This window comes from Mastigoproctus giganteus, chromosome 10 (genome assembly GCF_048544385.1).
Source record: "Mastigoproctus giganteus isolate SK-2022 chromosome 10, ASM4854438v1, whole genome shotgun sequence".
NCBI classification, from domain to species: domain Eukaryota; kingdom Metazoa; phylum Arthropoda; class Arachnida; order Uropygi; family Thelyphonidae; genus Mastigoproctus; species Mastigoproctus giganteus.
The window spans coordinates 139,099,389-139,119,512 of NC_143584.1; the positions used below are offsets into that span (position 1 = coordinate 139,099,389).

The following is a 20,124-nucleotide window of genomic DNA, read 5'->3' on the forward strand; positions in this document are numbered from 1 at the left end:
AGTCCATGGAAAACTGTTACATCAAGCAACTGCATGAAGGACATGCCGCTAGCAATGCGCAGAGCTGCTTAATATATACTGATGGTCCAAAATCAGATGATGCCTTAGGTGCTGCAGCAGTCTTTCCCACATTTACAGTATCTGTATCTCTCCCGGCTGAATGTAGCAGTTATACTGCAGAACTTTATGCAATCCACCTAGCTATATACAATATCAGTATCTGTCTCAACACTAATAGTTTAGTATATACAGACTCTATGAGTGCGCTCTCCGCAATAAGTCTCGTCTAAATCATTTGAGGAATCTGAATCATACAGTAAGTTTCTGTTGGATTCCAGGGCATGCTGGAATCACAAGTAACGAAACAGCAGACCAGGCAGCCAAGCACCCAAAGAGCAATGCACCTCCATCTTATCAAGTACCCTATATAGATTTCCTAAAACATATCCAACGTATCTGTAGGGACCAATGGTTAAATATGTGGAAGACACATACAAACAATAAATTATTTGAAATTAAACAAGAACCACAAATATGGAGCTCAAGCTTGAGGAAAAACAGGCATGAAGAAGTAATACTGGCAAGATTGCGTATAGGGCACACACACCTGACCCACTTGTTCCTGCTCATGGGCGATGACCCTCCTATATGCATGCATTGTTCATCACAGCTTACAGTTCGACATATCCTGTTAGATTGTTCATATTATTCTTATATCAGAAATACTACCTTCCTTTCTCTGACACAAATGCAAGAACCTTTATCATTAACCCACTTATTGGGAAACAATGCCAATCTGGATGAGCTTTTCGCTTATCTCAAACAAATTAGACTTTATGAATATATCTATTATCAAATAAGGCAAACTCCGGTACCATTCCAAATATTTGAAAAGGTACATTTTGGCCTCAGTTCCCCTGGTGCCGAAAAACCTCTACACCACCAACAACATCATCTAAATGCTGGTGATACTTGGAGTGATGATTCTTCACAGATGAAATTCCTTTTATGTACAAAAAAGCAGTGCCTACTTGTTCCAATGCCCCAAGAGAAGCACCTCAAAGTACACATAAATGACCCTTGTAAATATAAATGGCAGCAAATGGCAGACAGTGGCAACAGCAAAGAGTTCTTTACTTATGCAAACTCTAGAAGGAAGGAGATGAATCAAATTGGCCCACTTGATATCGATGGTTCAACTGTTAATGATCTTGCTCAGGTAGCTAACAAACTAAATGAATATTTTGCATCTATATTCAGGGAGGGGAATGCCAGAGGAACATTACTTCAACGTTTGGATGACAAATATTTTTTGGATGGCCTGGCACATTATCCAATATTGATAAAACTTTGAAATCTAGATTTTTCCACAAGTTCAATAGCACAGACCCTAACATGGGGATTTCCCAACAAAGTAAAATGTGGAGATTTCCCAATATTTTTTGCATAACAATTAGATTAAACTCTGGCAGTAAGCTAGATATAGTTAATCTAGCTTACTGCTAGATTAATAATAATCTTGTAATAACTGAGAGTAATTCTGATAATCTTGTAATAACTGAGAGTAAAGTGGAGGAGAAATTGTTGAAGATAAACATAAGAAAGGCACCTGGGGCGGATGGAATCTATCCAGTTATATTAAAGGAGTCAGCAAAGGAAGTAAGCAAACCCTTAGCCATAATTATGACAGCTTCCTTGGATAATTTTTATGCTCTTGTAATAACTGAGACTAGTATTACTGTAATAACTGTAATATCATGGACTGGAAATGTGCAAATGCGACCCCAATCCACAAAGGAGGATCAAAGAGAGACACGGGTAATTACAGACCTGTTAGTTTAACTTCTGTTCCAGGGAAATTAATGGAGTCACTGGTTAAAGAAGCACTGCAGGATCATCTAGACAAGACTTCAGTTATAGCTCGGACACAGCATGGGTTTGTTAAGGGGAAATCTTGTCTGACCAATTTGATTGGATACTATGATGTGGTCACAAAGGAACTGGATGCAGGGAATAACTTTGATATCATATATTTGGATCTTAGAAAGGCTTTTGATACTGTTGCACATGGAAGACTGCTGCACAAATTGGAGCAGTGTGGCATTGGAGGCAAATTGCTGCTATGGATAAAGGTATGGTTGAGTGGGAGAAGATAGAGAGTGGTAATCAATGGACACTGCTCTTCGTGGACTAATGTTATTAGTGGAGTCCCCAGGGTTCAGTTTTGGGTCCATCATTGTTTTCTGTATTCATTAATGATATTGATGATGATATATCAGGCTTAATGTCCAAGTTTGCAGATGATACGAAGGTCAGCAGAGTTGTTAATGACACTATGCTGCTGCAACAGGAGCTAGAAAAGTTGAGCAAATGGGCTAAGAGGTGGCAACTGATGTTTAACATTGACAAATGTAAAGTACTGCGTATGGGAAGCAGTAACCCCAGAGTAATGTATCAACTGTGTGGTATTACACTGACAGAGGCAGAGAGTGAAAAGGACCTGGGGTTAATTGTGCAGGCAGATATGAAGTTTCCTGAGCAGTGCAGGCAGTCTGCAAGAGTAGCTCATAGTGTCTTGTTAATGATATACAGGAATTTTTCTAGCAGGGATAAGGAAGTGATTATCCCATTGTATGAGGCTCATTTTAAGAAGGATATAGAGCTGTTGGAATGAGTACAGAGAAGGGCAACAAGATTAGTGAATGGAACAAAGGGTTGCTCTTACGAAGGAAGGCTTAAGTTTTGCAAAACTACAGCGTCTGGAAACTAGGCACCTGCAAGGTGATCTGATTGAGGTATATAAAGCCTTGAATGGTTTGAGCATGCTCAATGCTAATGGGATTCTTCTTCTTGCTGAGAATAATCGCCTGAGAAGGCATAAATTCAAATTTAGGAAAGACAATTGTAGGATAGATGTGTGGAAGGTTTCCTTTAGCCAGCGGGTGGTTGATTGCTGGAACAAACTTCCATCTGTCGTTGTAGAAGTTGATAGCTTAAATAGATTCAAAGCAGAACTTGACAAACATTTGGAGCGAGTGGATAAGTGAAATAAGGGTGTTTTTTTTTTTTGGCTGATGCTATATAAGCTTGCTTTCTTGCATCATGTGCTCTTGCTGATGCTAAAAGAAAAGAAAGGCTATGGAAATTTCAGAATATTATATCAGAGAGACCAAGAAGATGCTAAAACATGTATGCAAAGATATCTCTCACTTGGCTGAATTTTGTCATTGTTGGCTGACTGGTTGAAACCATGTTTTTTTTTTTTTTTTTTTTTTTGTTTAATAACTTCTGGCAGTGTTGATGGCAATTTAAAATTAAAATATCTATTAAAGCGATAACACTAGGAATTTTATTTATTTTTTTATTACTGATTTGATTTTCAATCTGTGTCATTATTATTTTGTTACCAAAGGAGTTAGTTTTAAAAAAATAAAAGTAAATGGTTTGTTAGTCTTTATTAAGCATATTTTTGTATATAATTATCAAATGTTACAAAATGAGAATTTAAAATTAGTTGTATTTCTTCTGTCCAGTTACACAGGTGAACAAGTATTTTTCATCATAAAAAAAGAAGGGAAAAAAAAAATAATATATATATTTATATATACAGGTAACCCTCGTATTACATGGTAGTGAGGTTCCTATAAAATCTCTTGTAGTGCGAAACTGTGTTGTACGGGACTAAGAACCAGTATGTTAAAAAGGGGAGTTATGTTTCAAGAGCTAACAAAAATACACCATTTTGTTAACAAAACTAATAAAAATACGCCATACTAGATTTCGTGTATCTTCAGCTCTCTTTAAAAAATCAATCTGGGTTTTTTTACTTTTTCTTGATAGATCTTTCTAAATTTCATTGTATGGAACCAAGCATATTTGAAGCTCCCTTTTGAACTTTAGGATCCTTTCAGTCAAAGAATCTGAATTCAAACAATAAGATTGTAATATGTCATTTTCGCCAACAAATCCGCTTCATCAGCCTCTTTTTCTACCAGTAATTCTTGAACATCTTCAGTAATCATATTGTGTTTTTTTTTTTTTTTAGGAGCATCACGACTAAGTCTATGCTGCTCTGTGTGTTCAAATTGCGTGTGTTCTGAGGTCAATTTTCCATTTTTCTGGACGAAAAACCCAATTTTTTTGGGAGTAAAAACCATGCTACCCTCACCTCAGGCCGACTAACACAGGCACATTGTGAAAAAGACCCATAAAACTTCCTCCCGTCATCAATGGGATTCGAACTTTGGTCTTTTCCACCCCGGTGTGAGGATGACGGCAATTCTACCTACTGTGCTACCCATGAGGGCTTCAGTAGCCATATCATCAAAACCTTCCCCTCCTACCGACTTAAGTAGCAACTTCTACTATTGCACTGATTCTGTTTTATGCTGGTTTGACCATGAACTGACTCTGGAAGTATGTTTTACCAACACGCATTTAATGTTGACTGTTTTACTTCTTTGAGCGATAAAGTTATGATTTTGATACAGTCCACAATTGAAAAATGTTTCCATGCTTCCATCAGTTCAGTTCAGAATCAATTTTTTCCAAAATCCATTGTAACAATTTTCTGGTGTAATGAGTTTCAAATGTAGATATGTCTTGATGTAATTAAAGAAGCTGTACCAGGTGGTAGGAACTTTACTTCAACTTTTGGATGGCTGGCACATTATCTAATATTGATAAAACTTTGAAATCTAGATTTTTCCACAAGTTCAATAGCACAGACCCTAACACGGGGGTCTGTGCTATTGAACACAGAGTTTTTTTCCCCGCACAAAAGCTCAAAATACTGTGTTATGCGAGGTTTGCCACAATTCTCTAACCACGTTAGAGCAAAACTGTGTTATATAAGTACCGTGTTGTGCAAGGATTGTCGCACTTAATCAATCATGTTAGAGCAAAACTGTGTTAGAGAAGTGCTGGGTTATACAGGGGTTGCCTGTATATATACGCACAGTAGAACATTGATTATCCAAACTAATTTGGGACCAAGGTTGGTTCGGTTAATCAAATAGTTCGGATAATTAAACATACATGAGAATACTCAGTTTATATGAAACAAAGTGTAATTAGGCCTACAATTAAATTATTGTACTCAAGGTTATTACTACTGTATTTTGAAATATGAAGTATAATAAAAAAATAATTGATTTAGGAAATGGTTTGTAAATAATAACCAGAACATTTTGAAGAAACAATGTATACCAATGTATATTAAGAAACGTAAATATCTGTTTACATTTATTTAATAGATGATTTTTAATTTCACATGTCAATATCTGTATCTGAACCCAGTTAAGCCATATTAATAATTTTTGAATAGACTATTCAGTTACTTATGGGTAGGCAAATTTGGATTCATCCAGATTTTAGGTGCCAGGAACATCTCTAGTTTAACCTAAAATGTCCCTCTTAAAAACTGAAAATAAATTTAATCTTTAATGTTAAAAGTTGTGTACTTCCTACAGTCAATACAACCATTCCCATGACATATCTGCTGAATATATAAAGAGCTCATGGATTAAGTCATCCCATATATTTGAAGAAATATGGTTTTAGGTATAATTTCTCTGTCATTAATACTGTAATTAAGGAAGGAATTTTAAAAGTAAAAATGCTAATTCATTTGGTTGACTTAAACTTTTAGTAAAAAATTATATAGAATATAAAAATTATAAATATATAGGAATTATATTTGGGAGAGACAGAGAGGGAGTGATGTTAGCCACAGATTGGAATTTTTACATTAAACTCCACACTTCAATGAACATGGAAATAACATGGATCTATGTACTCATACATCGATATAATTTCCGATTTCAACGGGGAAATCCCCAGATCAGTTGTCTTACAAAACCCCTATGTAGAATTTTATCAGGATAGTCATTAAAATATTCTGCCTGTTTCTCTGCAGAAATTTTCAAACGTGAGCATCACCAGAGGTAGAGTATGGGATATTGAATTGTTCAATCGGCATTATATTTTCGACAGCTAATAAAAAAAGGCCATAATATCCACTCTTTTGTAATCCTTCAGAATTAAACTTATTTTATTGCATTTTTCTGTCTTTAGCAAGACATGCAGGCATAGCTTTAAATAGTTATGGAATAAATAGATTAATAATAATCTTTGCCCTGGCAGCTGCACACAGCAGGTGGGCAGGAGCAGCAGTACGTAGCACACGCTTGTTGATTAGACCGGGGTTTGAGCCCGTGACCACCAAATATGGAGGATGCGGAAAGGTCAGGGAATGACCATCATATATCCCCGAGCAATATGGCCTTAGTTGCTAATGCTCCTAAAAACCAAATAACAAACAAACAACAAAACATGCACACAGCATGTCTGACAGGTGTGTGTGTGTGTGTGTGTAATATTCTAGAGATTCACTCTGTTAAGCCCAAATAGTAGAGAATGTATGTGGTGGCAATAGGTGAGAATGATTCTCTTCGCCTGTGTTGTGCTTCTCGAATATGTTTGTCTAAGATCTTCTGGGGTAGCTGCATATTTGGAGATCTGTCACACATTTAACTCCTCCCTAGAGGAGCTACAGCAGGATGCAGTCCTATCCAATAGGGCCCTAATTACACTGTTTTTATGATTGTTGGCCTGTGCCGTGTTATAACGTGTGTATTATCCCTGGCACATAGGAGGCGCCTCCGTAGCCAGGTGGGAAGGAGCAGCAGTGCGTAGCACACGCTTCTTGGTTAGACCGGGGTTCGAGCCCGTCACCACCAAATACGGAGGATGCGGAAAGGTCAGGGAATGACCACTGCATATTCCCGGAGCAATATGGCCTTAGTTGCTAATGCTCCTAAAAACCAAACAACAACAACTGGTACATAGGTTTCCTATATACTCTTGTTTTTACTCTGGGGCCATCCCTACAAACCAACACATCAAGGAAAGGGAGCGTATTTTCTATTTCCACCTCCGAGGTGAACTGAATGAAAGGGGAGAAACCATTGAAGAAGCCGAGAACCTTGTCCTCTCCTCCCCTTGGTACAGCAAATGTATCATTGACATGGCATTTCCATGTACGCATGGGGGTGGAGAGGCAGAGCAGACCCATCAAAAATTATGGGCTCCAGGTTTTCCATGTCTAAGTTTGCAACAGTAGCACTAATTGGAGAGGTATAGCTGTGCCGTGAACCTGCTTATACATAGTATCTTGAAATAACATGGTAGTACTAAATTAGTACTAGAAAGACATAATTCTACACTACTACAAATATCTTCTATACTCATGGAAGTCCTTTCCCTTAAGGTTTGACATTCCTCTCCAATGCCATGCATACACACTTCACACCATGCTCAGTGGGGATGCATGTGAATAAAGACACCACGTCAAATGACACCACAACCTCACAATCTTCAGTTACCTGAGCATGTATTTGCACAGTCTACTGTCTTTGATGTAAAGTTTGAACGTCTTACAATATAAGATATCAATGTAGTTAAAAATCTAGATAGTACATGCATAGGGCTGCCCACAAATGATATAATTGGCCTAAGCAGAATCTGCTTAGGCCAATTGAATTTGAATTTTTGGTGGGCCATAAAATCTTATGGCCTACCAAATGATTATGATTATGATCTTCCCGGTATTCCTGGCTGAATGCCGGGAAGATCTTCAAGGACACCTATTGGACACTTCATGCCACGGGATGCCAGTTGCCTAGATTTTATGGCCTACCAAAAATTCATAAGATGGGAATTTCGCTTAGGCCAATTGTATCATTTGTGGGCAGCCTTGTGCATGCACTGTCTTGATTTTTAACTACACTGATATCTCTTATTGTAGGATGTTCAATATGTATGTATATATACATACATATCGACTCTTCACACTGTGGTTTTGGATATATCACGGGTATGATTATGTCGCCCAAAATGAATTATGGAAAAAAAGTAATGTGTTCAAACAACTAGCAATTTCGTATTGGAAGTGAATACTGTATATACTCATATCTACTTTACATTCTACTAACATATTTCCAAGAGGGAAAATTATCTAAATATTGGCTGTATATTCACTTCGATGTATTCGGTTTCAGAGTAATTTTTGTAAACAACAGGACTCATCAGAGACTAATTTCTGTAGATACCCAGTTCCTCTCCCCTCCCCAGCTAGAGATGCAATAGAAGAGTATGTCAGTGGAATGCTAATTATAAACAGCTACCTCTGGAGGGAAATAAGGCTACCATTTATCGAGTGCATTAGTAATAGCAATGACAAATGTTGCAAGAAAGCAAGCTTATATAGCATCAGCCAAAAAAAAAATCACCCAACCATACCCTCCAAGAAGTTATATCTGCAATAAGGCCTCTGAGGTTGGGATTATTCATACCACCAATTTTAAACACACACACCAACCGTTTATGACTGATTGAATAATGAAATAAAATAAAATAAAATGATAGAAAAGACTGTAAAATAATATTTACAAAAAACTTTTAATTATTTACAAAAAACTAAACTATAACAAAAGTAAAATAAGTAAATAAGTTAAAATGCATTAAAATATAAATATAAAAGCGATAAAAAGACGATAAAAAACACTATTAGAGCTTTCGGAGGTGTCTGCCTCCTTCTTCAGTAATAGTGAGACTTAAACGACACATCCTTAAATACCAGGTTCACGGCACACGTGGATGACCAGGCGCATACTCAACATTCCTTTCACTTGTACCAGAACCGGAAGTGGTCTGGACACGTGGAAAATTAAAACGTTTATCTCTTGTCAAAACCACCGCCTCAAAAAGGGGGTGAAGCCTAACTCCCCTGTCTCTGTTCATACTATTGTTACCAGAGGATCCAATCCATAGACTTTCCAGCCACTTGCGGTCCCAGAATCTATGCGCCCGGTCAAGGATGACAGCGTTGTCGGGGGAGATCTGGTGTTGTTTTCCAAGAAGTTGCCCTTGAATTTATTCAACCTAGACAAAGAAAACATATCATTCTCTCAATCATCTTTTATAATTTTAAAATGCTTCTATTCTAAATTTTATAAAGTGTGAAATAGCATATTTCAAAATTCTCGTTTATTTCTATTCTGTTTCCATTTGCTTATTATACCAGGTTTAAATTTTACAAAAATGTTATTGAAAACCCTATCACTGCTTAATTGCTATTAATTATTTCAATGACAGACATGATCATATTAATGGCATCTACTTTTCTTGCATTCCTTAACTTATAAATTAGATTTTTTGCTTTTAGAAAATATTGCTTCTCACTATCACAAACCTTGCATTATGGATCTGAAGATGGGAACACGGCAACATGGAGATGATGCTTCTCCTGATAAACGGAGTCGTCAGATGGCAAAATGTGCATCAAGTACTTCAGCTAGACTTGGTATTAGACTGTGTGGCATGCAGGTTAGCAAAAATTTTAGTTTTAAAATAAGATTGATTAGAGAATTGAAATATTTATATCCTGGGGTATTCCCAATGTTTTGCAAACTGCATAATTTTAGTCACCAGTAGTGACCAAGAAATTTGATTTGGTACATTCTTAATAAAACTATGATCATCTCACACTGTATGCTAGGACTTCAAAGAGCCTCTGCTTCTCTCAACCAGTATTCATGTCTTTTAAGATGCTCTCAGATAGAAGTAGACTATATTGCATTATGTCTGAACATGTGTGTTCACAATCTAATTTGTATATTATGCAGGATAAAGAAACCATAAATATCTTGGGAGTGGAGCTGCTCCTTTGCTTGAGATTGGCTAACATTTTGATTGACCTGATCAAAAAACTTTTTAAGAATTTCTTCAGTACAGTGGAATTTGAACCCAGACCTCTCCAAACAAGTGATAGGTAGCAAAACCACCAAATTTAACAGCTCTTTACATACAAAATATTGCTTTCATATCTCTCTTTTCATTTAACCACAGAGGCATCCTTGAATGATATTTCTCTATAAAGGATATATCTTGAAACTAAAAGTTATCTGCCATGCTGACATATTCCTCTAAGTTTATTATATTTTCTAATGAAAATAAAAGTTTAGTGATCCTTTTATTTTGGAGGGATAGCACTACACTAACTGTTACCTCAAACAGAAGCAGCACAAAATGAGTTTGAAAGTATGGGTTCATGGAAAACACTAAAACAGTTACTGCAAAAAAAAAGGCATGCATGCACATTTGCTTGCAGCTGCTTAGCACATCAACATTAGTTCTTACAATAAAAAAAATCATGTAGTTTACTTTTTTTTTTTTTTTTTTTTTTCAGGTAATAATTTCTGATAAGCAGAGGACAGTACACCTTTATTAAATAATAAAGTTGTCCAATGACTTAGTTCTTGATTATTTATAAGTAAGGATTATACTTTTCAGTTAAAAATGTTTAGTATCAATAAAAGTTGCATAATGAAATTTTGAGATTTGATGAGTGTTTAGTCAGTGCAGAGTACATAATCTGCATATGAAATTTCAAAATATATTAAATCATATAAGATATTTGTCAAAGTATTTCCATTTCATTTGTTATGATGAAGAACATTCCAGAAAAATTGTGCATATAAAATTTAGAGCATAGTATTCATTCTGTTCATCAAACTTATAAACATTACCTAATTAGCTGAAAATACTTTTCAGCAAAACTTCTGTTTGCTGTAATCTATTGTTTATAAAAAGTGTATATACATATATATATTGTAGGAAGGGCACTTGAGTTACACAGGTGAGTAAATAACTAAAAAGAAAACAAAAACTGTGTAGCTGAACATATATATATATATATATATTTATATATAGAAATAAATGAATAAGGCTAGGAAACTTGTGGTGGATTTCACAATATAAAATTTTAGATTTTACAATATAAGATGTCATAACAATGATGCCATTTTTCAAACTTGTATTGCTTCTTTCAGTTTACAGTATGTTAAAATGATGCCTTAGTGCACTACCAGTATGCATTAGTAAATTCTCAGTCGGGGACCTTAAATGCTTTGAATTATAAATGAATATATAATCGGGGAGGAGATTGGTGTTTGGGGGATTGGCATCCTTCTTCTTCTTAATAGTGTAAGGAAATGAAGAGCAATATGAAAAAATATCTAAATCATAAAAGTATTAGTATTAGTAATGGCCGCATGGTGCAAGAAAGCCTATGGCTTATGCTGCACCAGCCAAAAAAAAAAAAAAAAAAAAACCCGAACAAAACAATGATAAAAAAAATAAATAATAATTAATAAAAGAAAGGAAATTAAACCTATCATCCTATGCGCTTCCCTGACCCGAAGGTACTATCCAGATGACCTTTGAATTTCCCCAAACTGTCAGCCTCTACCACCCATGTAGGCAACTTATTCCAGTAATTTATAACTTGCTGGCTGAAATAAAACTTCCTGCAGTCCAATCTAAAATTTTCTCCCTTGACTTGAATTTATGTCCCCTAGTTCTAGCATCATTTATAATCTTGAAAATTTCATCCTCATTTATTTTACTGATGCCTCTCAGAGCCTTAAACACCTCAGTCAAATCTCCTCTAAGGTGTCTAGTTTCCAAACTCTGCAACAAACATATTCGAAGTCTTTCTTCATAAGGACGCCCCTTTGCCGATCTCACCAGGCGAGTGACCCGTCTTTGCACCCTTTCAAGAAGTAATTACCTTTAAAAAAATTATGTTGTGAGAGAGGGAATAGTTAGGTTGACTGTTTAATAATGATTAACAGATCTTTAACAATAGAGGTACAAATCATTAATTAAGATTACTTAATTAATTAAGAATGAATGAAATATGAATTAAGATTACTTAATAATCTGTGCCTAGAAATTCATTTTTGGGAGAGCTGTTGCTTCTGGCAGCGGGAGTGCAGTAGCACACGCTCTTTGAGTAGACCGGGGTTCAAGCCCCTGCTGCTGAATACGGTCGATCTGCCAACCCGCACTGGACCAGCGTGGCAGATTATGGTCCATTTCCCTCAGCATGAGTTGTTGAGGAGGCTTCCATCTTGCAGTGGGTTGATAATGGCTGCACTTTACTTTTTTTTGGGGGGGGGAAAGAGACATGTTTATCAATATTCTAACTTAAACAAAACCAGGTTATTTAATCCTATCCCCTGGAAGAACATGAAACTGATCTTGAAGTAGAATCAGGGATATCTAATATATACAACTGTAGTAATAACCATACTTGAATGTTCTAAACCTTCACAGCATGGTTTTTACTATAGTTACTTAAATATGCCTATGCCAGCTAGAGCAGAGACCTCAGGTTTGGAAAATATCCATTTACATTCTCTTTGGAGGGCCATAGAATGAAAATACTTATATAATTGCTATATAAGCAAGCATAATCTTAACAGTAGTATTGGTGAGGGGCTGAAGAGAGAGAGAGAGAGAGAGAGAACATTGTTATTTATCCATATTACATCAATCTCTTTGTCATTAATACAGATTATTTAAATAGCTAGTGCTAACAACTGATTTATTTATTTATTTTATTTTATTTTATTTTATTTTATTTTATTATTATTATTTTTTTTTTTTGTAGTTGGAGTGCATTCAGTTCCAAACCACTCTAGAGTTAATCCATTATAATTGCTCCTGATTAATTTTATAATATTCAAATTCCAGTTTATACTATATGTCTGAATTATTCATATTAATTATAAATAGTTGTTTTCTGTATTTATAAATGATATTGATGATGGTGTATCAGGCTTAATGTCCAAGTTTGCAGACGATACAAAGGTTGGCAGGGTTGTTAAGGACACTACTGATACTATGCTGCTGCAACAGGATCTGGAAAGGTTGAGCAGATGGGCTGAGAGGTGGCAAATGAAGTTTAACATTGACAAATGTAAAGTACTACATATGGGAAACAGTAACCCCAGATCAACGTATCAACTCTGTGGTACTACGCTGACAGTGGTAGAGAATGAAAAGGACCTGGGGGTAATTGTGCAGGCAGATATGAAGTTCTCTGAGCAGTGCAGACGAGCTGCAAGAGTAGCTCATGGTGTCTTGTCAATGATATACAGGAATTTTTCTAGCAGGGACAGGGATGTGATTATTCCCTTGTATAAGGCATTGGTCAGGCCACACCTTGAGTACTGTATACAGGTCTGGAGGCCTCATTTCAAGAAGGATGTAGAGCTGCTGGAACGAGTACAGAGAAGGGCAACAAGATTAGTGAATGGAACAAAGGGTTGCTCTTACGAAGAAAGGCTTAAGTTTTGCAAATTACAGAGCCTGGAGACTAGGCATCGCCGAGGTGATCTGATAGAGGTGTACAAGGCTTTGAATCGCTTGAGCATGCTCAATGCCGATGGAATTCTTCCTCTTGCTCAGAATAATCACCTGAGAGGGCATAAATTCAAATTGAGGAAGGACGGATGTCGGATAGATGTGCGGAAATTCGCCTTTAGCCAGCGGGCAGTTGGTTTGTGGAATAGACTTCCATCGCTTGTTGTTGAAGTTGATAGCCTAAACAAATTTAAGGCTCAGCTGGACAGGTATTTCGAATGAATTGAGGGGTGAAATGGGAGTAGTGGTTGTTTTTTTTTTTTTTTTTTTTTTTCTTTTATTTTGGCTGATGCTGAATAAGCTTGCTTTCTTGCATCATATGCCTCTACTAATGCTTATGCTAGTATATTTTGTCATATAATAACATGTTTGCTGTCCAAATGCAAACTTGCATCCAAACGTACTGCAATTTTTGTGCCTCAATGCAAATATGCATCCATTCAATTGCGGTCAATATACAAGTGCAGTAAAAGGAATGCCACATAAAATGAACAGTTGAGTGATATCGGCATACTGATTGAACCATGGAGTATTGCATTACAGCTAGGATTTTGCTTAATGTCAATCGCACTGTCTAGAGAACGCTATAAGAGCCTTATACTTGGTTCACAGTTTAATATGTTTTTTTCTTATGTTGAAGTTATTTTATTCAGTTTAGTATTCTTTCTTTTTTATTCAGTTTAGTATTCAGTTTTCTTTTTTCCACAAGAAGAAAAAGTAAAATTTTTTGAAGATTATGCTCTGAATTTTAATTCTTTATTTTGTTAAAAATAAAACATCATCCTTAGAAAGTTCCATAAAAGTTTATCCTAAAGGGTTGTTATAATGCATCTACAGCCTTGGACATCAGGACTGATGGACAGTGCATTGATGCTGATGACATTGATTCAGCTCTATATAATATGTCATCTGATACTCAAATAGAATTCTATTCAAGTGATGCAGATTCTGAATCTCGTTTAAATGCATGTTGATGTTAGAATTCTACAAACAATGAATGCCAACCTTACTTGGAGGGATGTCTCTTGCAAATATAAAAGGCAATGAAGATGTTAATGTAAGACACATCTTGCACTAGTTAAGAATTGCATGAGCAATTCTTAAACTTGTGGGATGTGATCCTCCCCCCTGGTGTCTTAAAAAATATCCAATGGATCATGACATATGAAAAATTAAAAGCACAGATAATTGGCATGTTATGATGAGACAGGGGGTTGTAGAATGCTGGTTTTAGTTTATCTCAAAATTAGGTTGCCAGAAGAAGAATGTCAGGAAATAATGTTCATATGACATTCCTCTGAATTGTTCAGTTTGTCTGTTAACTGCAAATGCTAAAATAAACCTAACATTCTTGGTTATTTTAAATTGTTTTGAAGATTATCTTTGCTTTTAAAGAAGTAGTAGTGTTAACCAAATGTGATTTGTTGCTGAAGAAATAGCAATTTATTTGTTTATAACCAATTTTGTGTGTGTGTATATATATATATATATATATATATATATATATATATATATATATATATTTTTTTTTTTTTTTTTTGTCAAGTGTTATAGCTTATTGCTAATATTTAGCATTTTCCATTTTAAATAAAAAACACAAAGTTGAATATGTGTTTTAATCTTTATTATTCTTATTTCAGATTTATCAAGCCGACATAAAATCCTTCATCAGCAAAGATAAATATTATGGTCGTAAACTAGACGAGGATGGTGTTGAAAATGCATTATATCAGTTCTTTCATAATGGCTACAGTTTACAAATATCAATAATTGATGAAGTGTTATCCAAGCTGCATGAGCTTCGAAAAGCAGTTGAGAAGCAGAACACATTTAGATTTTATTCAAGTTCATTGTTAATACTCTACGAAGGCTGTATAGAAGACAGCAGTGAGGCAACAGAAGACTTTAATAACAAATTAAATCCATTTAAAAATGATGACAATGATGGTAGTTGCTTTGAAGTGAAAAGACAACTGAAGCACAATTTATCTTTAAATGAAGATTTGTCTCCAGAAAATTGTAACAGTTCTTTATCATCTCTGTCATCATGGGAGTCTTCCTGTACACTTGATTCAGAAAGTAAGACATGTAGTGCTATTCATTATCCAAGGGTGGATGTTAGAATGATAGATTTTGCTCATACAACTCATGAAGGATATGGTGGTGATTCCACAGTTTATAAAGGTCCAGATAATGGCTTTCTTCTGGGAATAGATAATCTTATACAGTTGCTTAAAGAAATATATTTATTAGGGAATTCAGGCAAAAAAAAGTGATGGCCATGAATTTACTGCATTTTATTTTTACTGACCAAGTCTTTTGTGTGAGACTTCTTTGAAAGAAATTCAAATTTAATGAAAGTTAAAATTTAAAATCATGAATTTCTCTCTGTATTATAATTAATGACCTGTTGAATTAAATGTGTTAATCCATGCTGATGATATGGATCAGTAATAAAAAAAAAATAATAAGAAGGGAAGCAGTTAAGAACATGTAAATATGTGAATGGGCATGAAGTGAACATATTGCTATATTTTGTAGTTTTTTTAATGGCTTTCACAGCATCATAATAAATAACTTTTACCAGAATTTTTTTCATATAAAGTGAAAAGATTGGTCGGGGTAAGTAATATTACATTTTTTTATTCCTAAGAATTTTCTGTTCATCATTAAGTGAAAAAATAATAATTTCAAAGAATAAATAGAAAATCTTAAAGTGAACTTTTTATCTTATTAACTTCGTTAAATATATTGTGACATGTAATATTAAATATGTTTTAAAAAAATGGAGGCTTTGAAAGTATATGGAGCCATTACACATTTTCTTAGTAAACAAACATTTCATAAAACCTTGAATTATTAGTTTATTATTATTCTAATTAATAATATTATTCTAAACCTCTCCATTATACTTTTCCACAATACAAGTTTATTTAGATTTATGTTTGACAATTTGATGATCCAATTTTGACCAATTTGATGATCCAGTGAATAGTATATCAAAATATTCAGTTTGATATTCAAAATATTGCTTTTGGTCATTAAATTAAATGTTAACATATATGCAGTAATTTCTTTTATAGCTAACTTTCCTATTATTAACGTATTTATAGTTTTCCTAAAGCCTGGATGCTTTTTAAGCTGTTATTTAAAGATTATTAGTTTACCACAGAATACTTTGAAAAATGATTGACTTTTCATGCAATAGCTTATATATCAGGTATTACCTTGTATATCAGGTAACAGTTATTTACCACTGATTCCATCTTTTCCTACTGTGCTCATTCCCATTTCATAATATAATTTTTTGATGTTTTCAAATATTGTATAATTTTTACTAAATCCTAATTTTTAAGTAAAATAAAATATTTTTTTTAATATGGTTATAAAATACAAATTTGATGAACCAGTAATAAGTACTGTAATTTATTATGTAATACTGTAAATACAAAATTTTTCTTTTAACTCCACCTAATACAGAGGATGCAGAAAGATCAGGGAATGACCACCGCATATCTCCAGAGCAATATGGCCTTAGTTGCTAATGCTCCTAAAAATCAAATAACAATAACCTTTCTTTTAACTACATTAATTTGATCTTAAGTATTATATGATTTTCCCAGTAAATTGCATAAGTGGATTAGTTGGTATTTGTAGATATTTTATTAATAGCATAGAATCTGGCCCGTGAACTGCCAGTTTTGACTCTCAAGATTTTGCTTTTTGTGAATTGAGAGCCACAAAAGGCAATTCACTTTTTGTGACTCTCAAGAGTTTTTTTGAGAAATGTATTTTGTTTTTGTTACACTTGGTTTCTGCTGATAGTTTTAATTAACATAAAGTTTCAACATGACGTATAGGGTGGTTATAATAAAATTGCATCAGTTTTGATGCCTGTATAAGTAGCAAACCTTGAATTGCCCAGACATGAAATTTGGACTAGATACTGTCTAGATCAAGGGTCAGCAAACTTTATATTACCAATTGATAGTTCATTGATATTACCAAAGATAGTTCCATACAATTAGAACTTTTGGTACAGTATAATAAATAAGATATTTCATAAATAATACCTTCTTCCAATTTTTATATAGCTACAGTAGTAATAGAATATTAAAAAGAATGGGTTTTTATCAATTATCATGAAAGAAAATTGTTTTATTTAGCATTGTCGTTTGATTATTTTATAAGCTGAAGCAGTGTAGTTGACAAACAAGCAAAATCTGGGTATTATATTAAAATTATTAATTGCCTTAATTAATCTGTTTTTTGTAATATTTTGGTTATAAGGTTAACTATATACTATTGAAATTGAATTGTATGGTATTCAGCAGAAATATATATAATACTTCCATAAGGAATTTTAATTTAATAAATTAAATAATTTTTTATGAAATAAATTTAATATTTAGTGTTGTACAGTGTGGCATGCTTAAACATTGTTAAATAATAAGTGTGTTTAAAAATGTTGTTAAAGGCAGACTTCAGAACAGTTGTCAAATGCTTGTACATTTTTGTACAAAGTAGTTTTATACAAACTTTTAAGGCAGTTAGTTTGATTATTCTGAATTATTTTGCAAAAAGCTGTGACATTCTTGCTAATATAGAGATGCAAGATACTATAATTAGATGTGCAAACAAGATTGGTCTTAAGGACAGGTAACTCATGTGGTCACCAAGCCCTGAGTACATACATTGCCAAAAATAATTTATTTTTGTTTGCTGATATGTGGAAAATAAATGGATATGCACAGTTACTAGGGTGCAGGTCTTTAGATTTGGTAAGAGAGATAATTATCATCCATTCAAATTGTGCACTACAAAAGGTAAATTAATAGTGGATGAGAGAGGAAGACACCTGAGGATAATTTTCAGTTAAGATGCCATTTGATCTAGGACTGGTCACGTGTACATACTTTGCAAGTGTGCCGCTATGCTACATTACTTTGTCAAAGGTGACTTGAAATCTATATTTATATTGTATAGTACAATATAAATATAGTATTTATGTTGTATTTTAAGTGATGCATTTGAGAATATTCTGTCATTAGTGCATTATATTTGTAATGCACTAATGGTAGGTTTATTCTATTATATATGGTAGGAATGTATTATTATATGTATTATAATGGTATTAGTAGAAATATTTTTAGGAGAAAGGTATAGAAACAATAAAAAGAAGATGCTAATGGCTCTTCTTTGGAGATAATTTCAGTGCATGAAGAACTAAGTACAAGTTGCTATTAAATGTACATAATTTAATGTGTAGAATAAAGATAAAAAAAATATTTCTTCAAAGATATATGATAAAAATGCAAATGAAAAATAAGAATAAGATTTATCTTTATTGTTTTAATGAAGGTAGTGAAAGAAAGCTATCTTATATAGTAGAGAAAAACAACTGATATGAACAAAATGAACTGGATGATTAAGAAATATTATATCAAAGTCTTGTCTATTTATGAATATTTTGTTCATTCTTTCTCATTCCTGCTAGGGCCATTACTGCTTGATGTCATGCAGTTCCCCAGCTTTATCACATCATTACAGCTGCAAGATAAGAAGCTTGTATTTTCAGTTACTACATTTCAAATATTCATTTAAATCCACTTATGGTGGCACATACTAGGATTTGATAAAATAGTTTGATTTGATTAAGTTTCATAAAATAGTAACCAAGTGTTCTTCCTCAAAACTTCATGTCATTCATTTTCCAAAACTTAAGATGCACCCTATCAAATTGCATTATGACTGATTTTTGTTGTCCTTAGTACATATTATCTTTTGATATTAGCTAGCTTTGTCTTAATAATTACTTTGCATTATTCTTTAATATATGGTTCTGTTAGCCCTAAACTTTAGTGATCTAGTTTTTACTTCATACAGCTTGTGATAGTTATCATCAAACAGTAGGGTATTGGATAATTTCAGAAATGAGGGGACTGTTTCCAGGAGAACCACCAATGATGCTTCCTACCAACAATATTATCTTATTGCTACAAAACATCTTGGGTTGTTGCTGAACTTACAGGAAGCATGTTGGAGTGGTTAAAGAGCCTATTTGGGAAACATGTAATTGTGAAATGACATAATGAGTTATAAATTATGCTTGACAAAAAATATATCCTTTTTTGTAAATCAAAAAAATATCCTAGCTCAAACCAAAAAGATGTTAGGTACTAAGAGCAATGAAATAAGACCACAAAACTATCTGACAGAGTGTACCTTGAAGCTCACAATAATTGGCTATATTATGCATTTTCCCATAAAAGAAGCCTTCTATCCCTTTATGGGGTAGTGCTTAATCTAGCCAGTCATTTTCTGAACCTCACGGTGTGCTCTGTCAGGCATTATGAACAGTGAAATAAGGCCTGTGTTTTGATTTGAGCTAGGTATTCCAAGTATAATTTAGAACTATCCCCATGCTATTTATGCAGCAAGATATTAGAATACACAGTCAGAAAATCATGTCCAGTATATGAGGAGGAACAGGGTGCTCACTCTGGATGCATTTCTTCTAAAGGTGCAAAAATGAAATAAAATTTAAGTTCTAGAATAATTGTGCATAAATTTTCTTTTAGTCAGTGGGTAGTTGATTGTTGGAACAAACTTTCATCTATCATTGTGTAAGTTGCATTGATAGCTTAAATAAATTTAAGGAAGATCTGGACAAATGTTTAGAGCAAATGGAATGGTGAAATTTTTTTTTTTCAGCTGATGTATAAGCTTGCTTTCTTGCATCATATGCCTCTACTACTAGTGCTAATTGAGTTTAAATCTTTCATGGTGGTATGTCCATTAATTTGTATCTTTGATTTAATGATCTATACATTGTCATATACAAATATCTAA

The 20,124-nt window shown here is 33.9% G+C and overlaps 1 protein-coding gene across 1 annotated transcript in view; it reads left to right on the forward strand.

Annotated features, from left to right (window-relative positions):
- The window catches only part of LOC150079314 (inositol hexakisphosphate kinase 3-like), a 192,628-nt gene extending 177,080 nt beyond the window's left edge, over positions 1 to 15,548 (forward strand). The window contains exons 6-7 of the mRNA XM_090382697.1: positions 9,212 to 9,387; positions 14,913 to 15,548. Coding sequence (XP_090238823.1) covers positions 9,212 to 9,387; positions 14,913 to 15,548 — 812 coding nt within the window. The remainder of the gene's footprint in view (positions 1 to 9,211; positions 9,388 to 14,912) is intronic.
- The last annotated feature ends 4,576 nt before the right edge of the window (positions 15,549 to 20,124 follow it).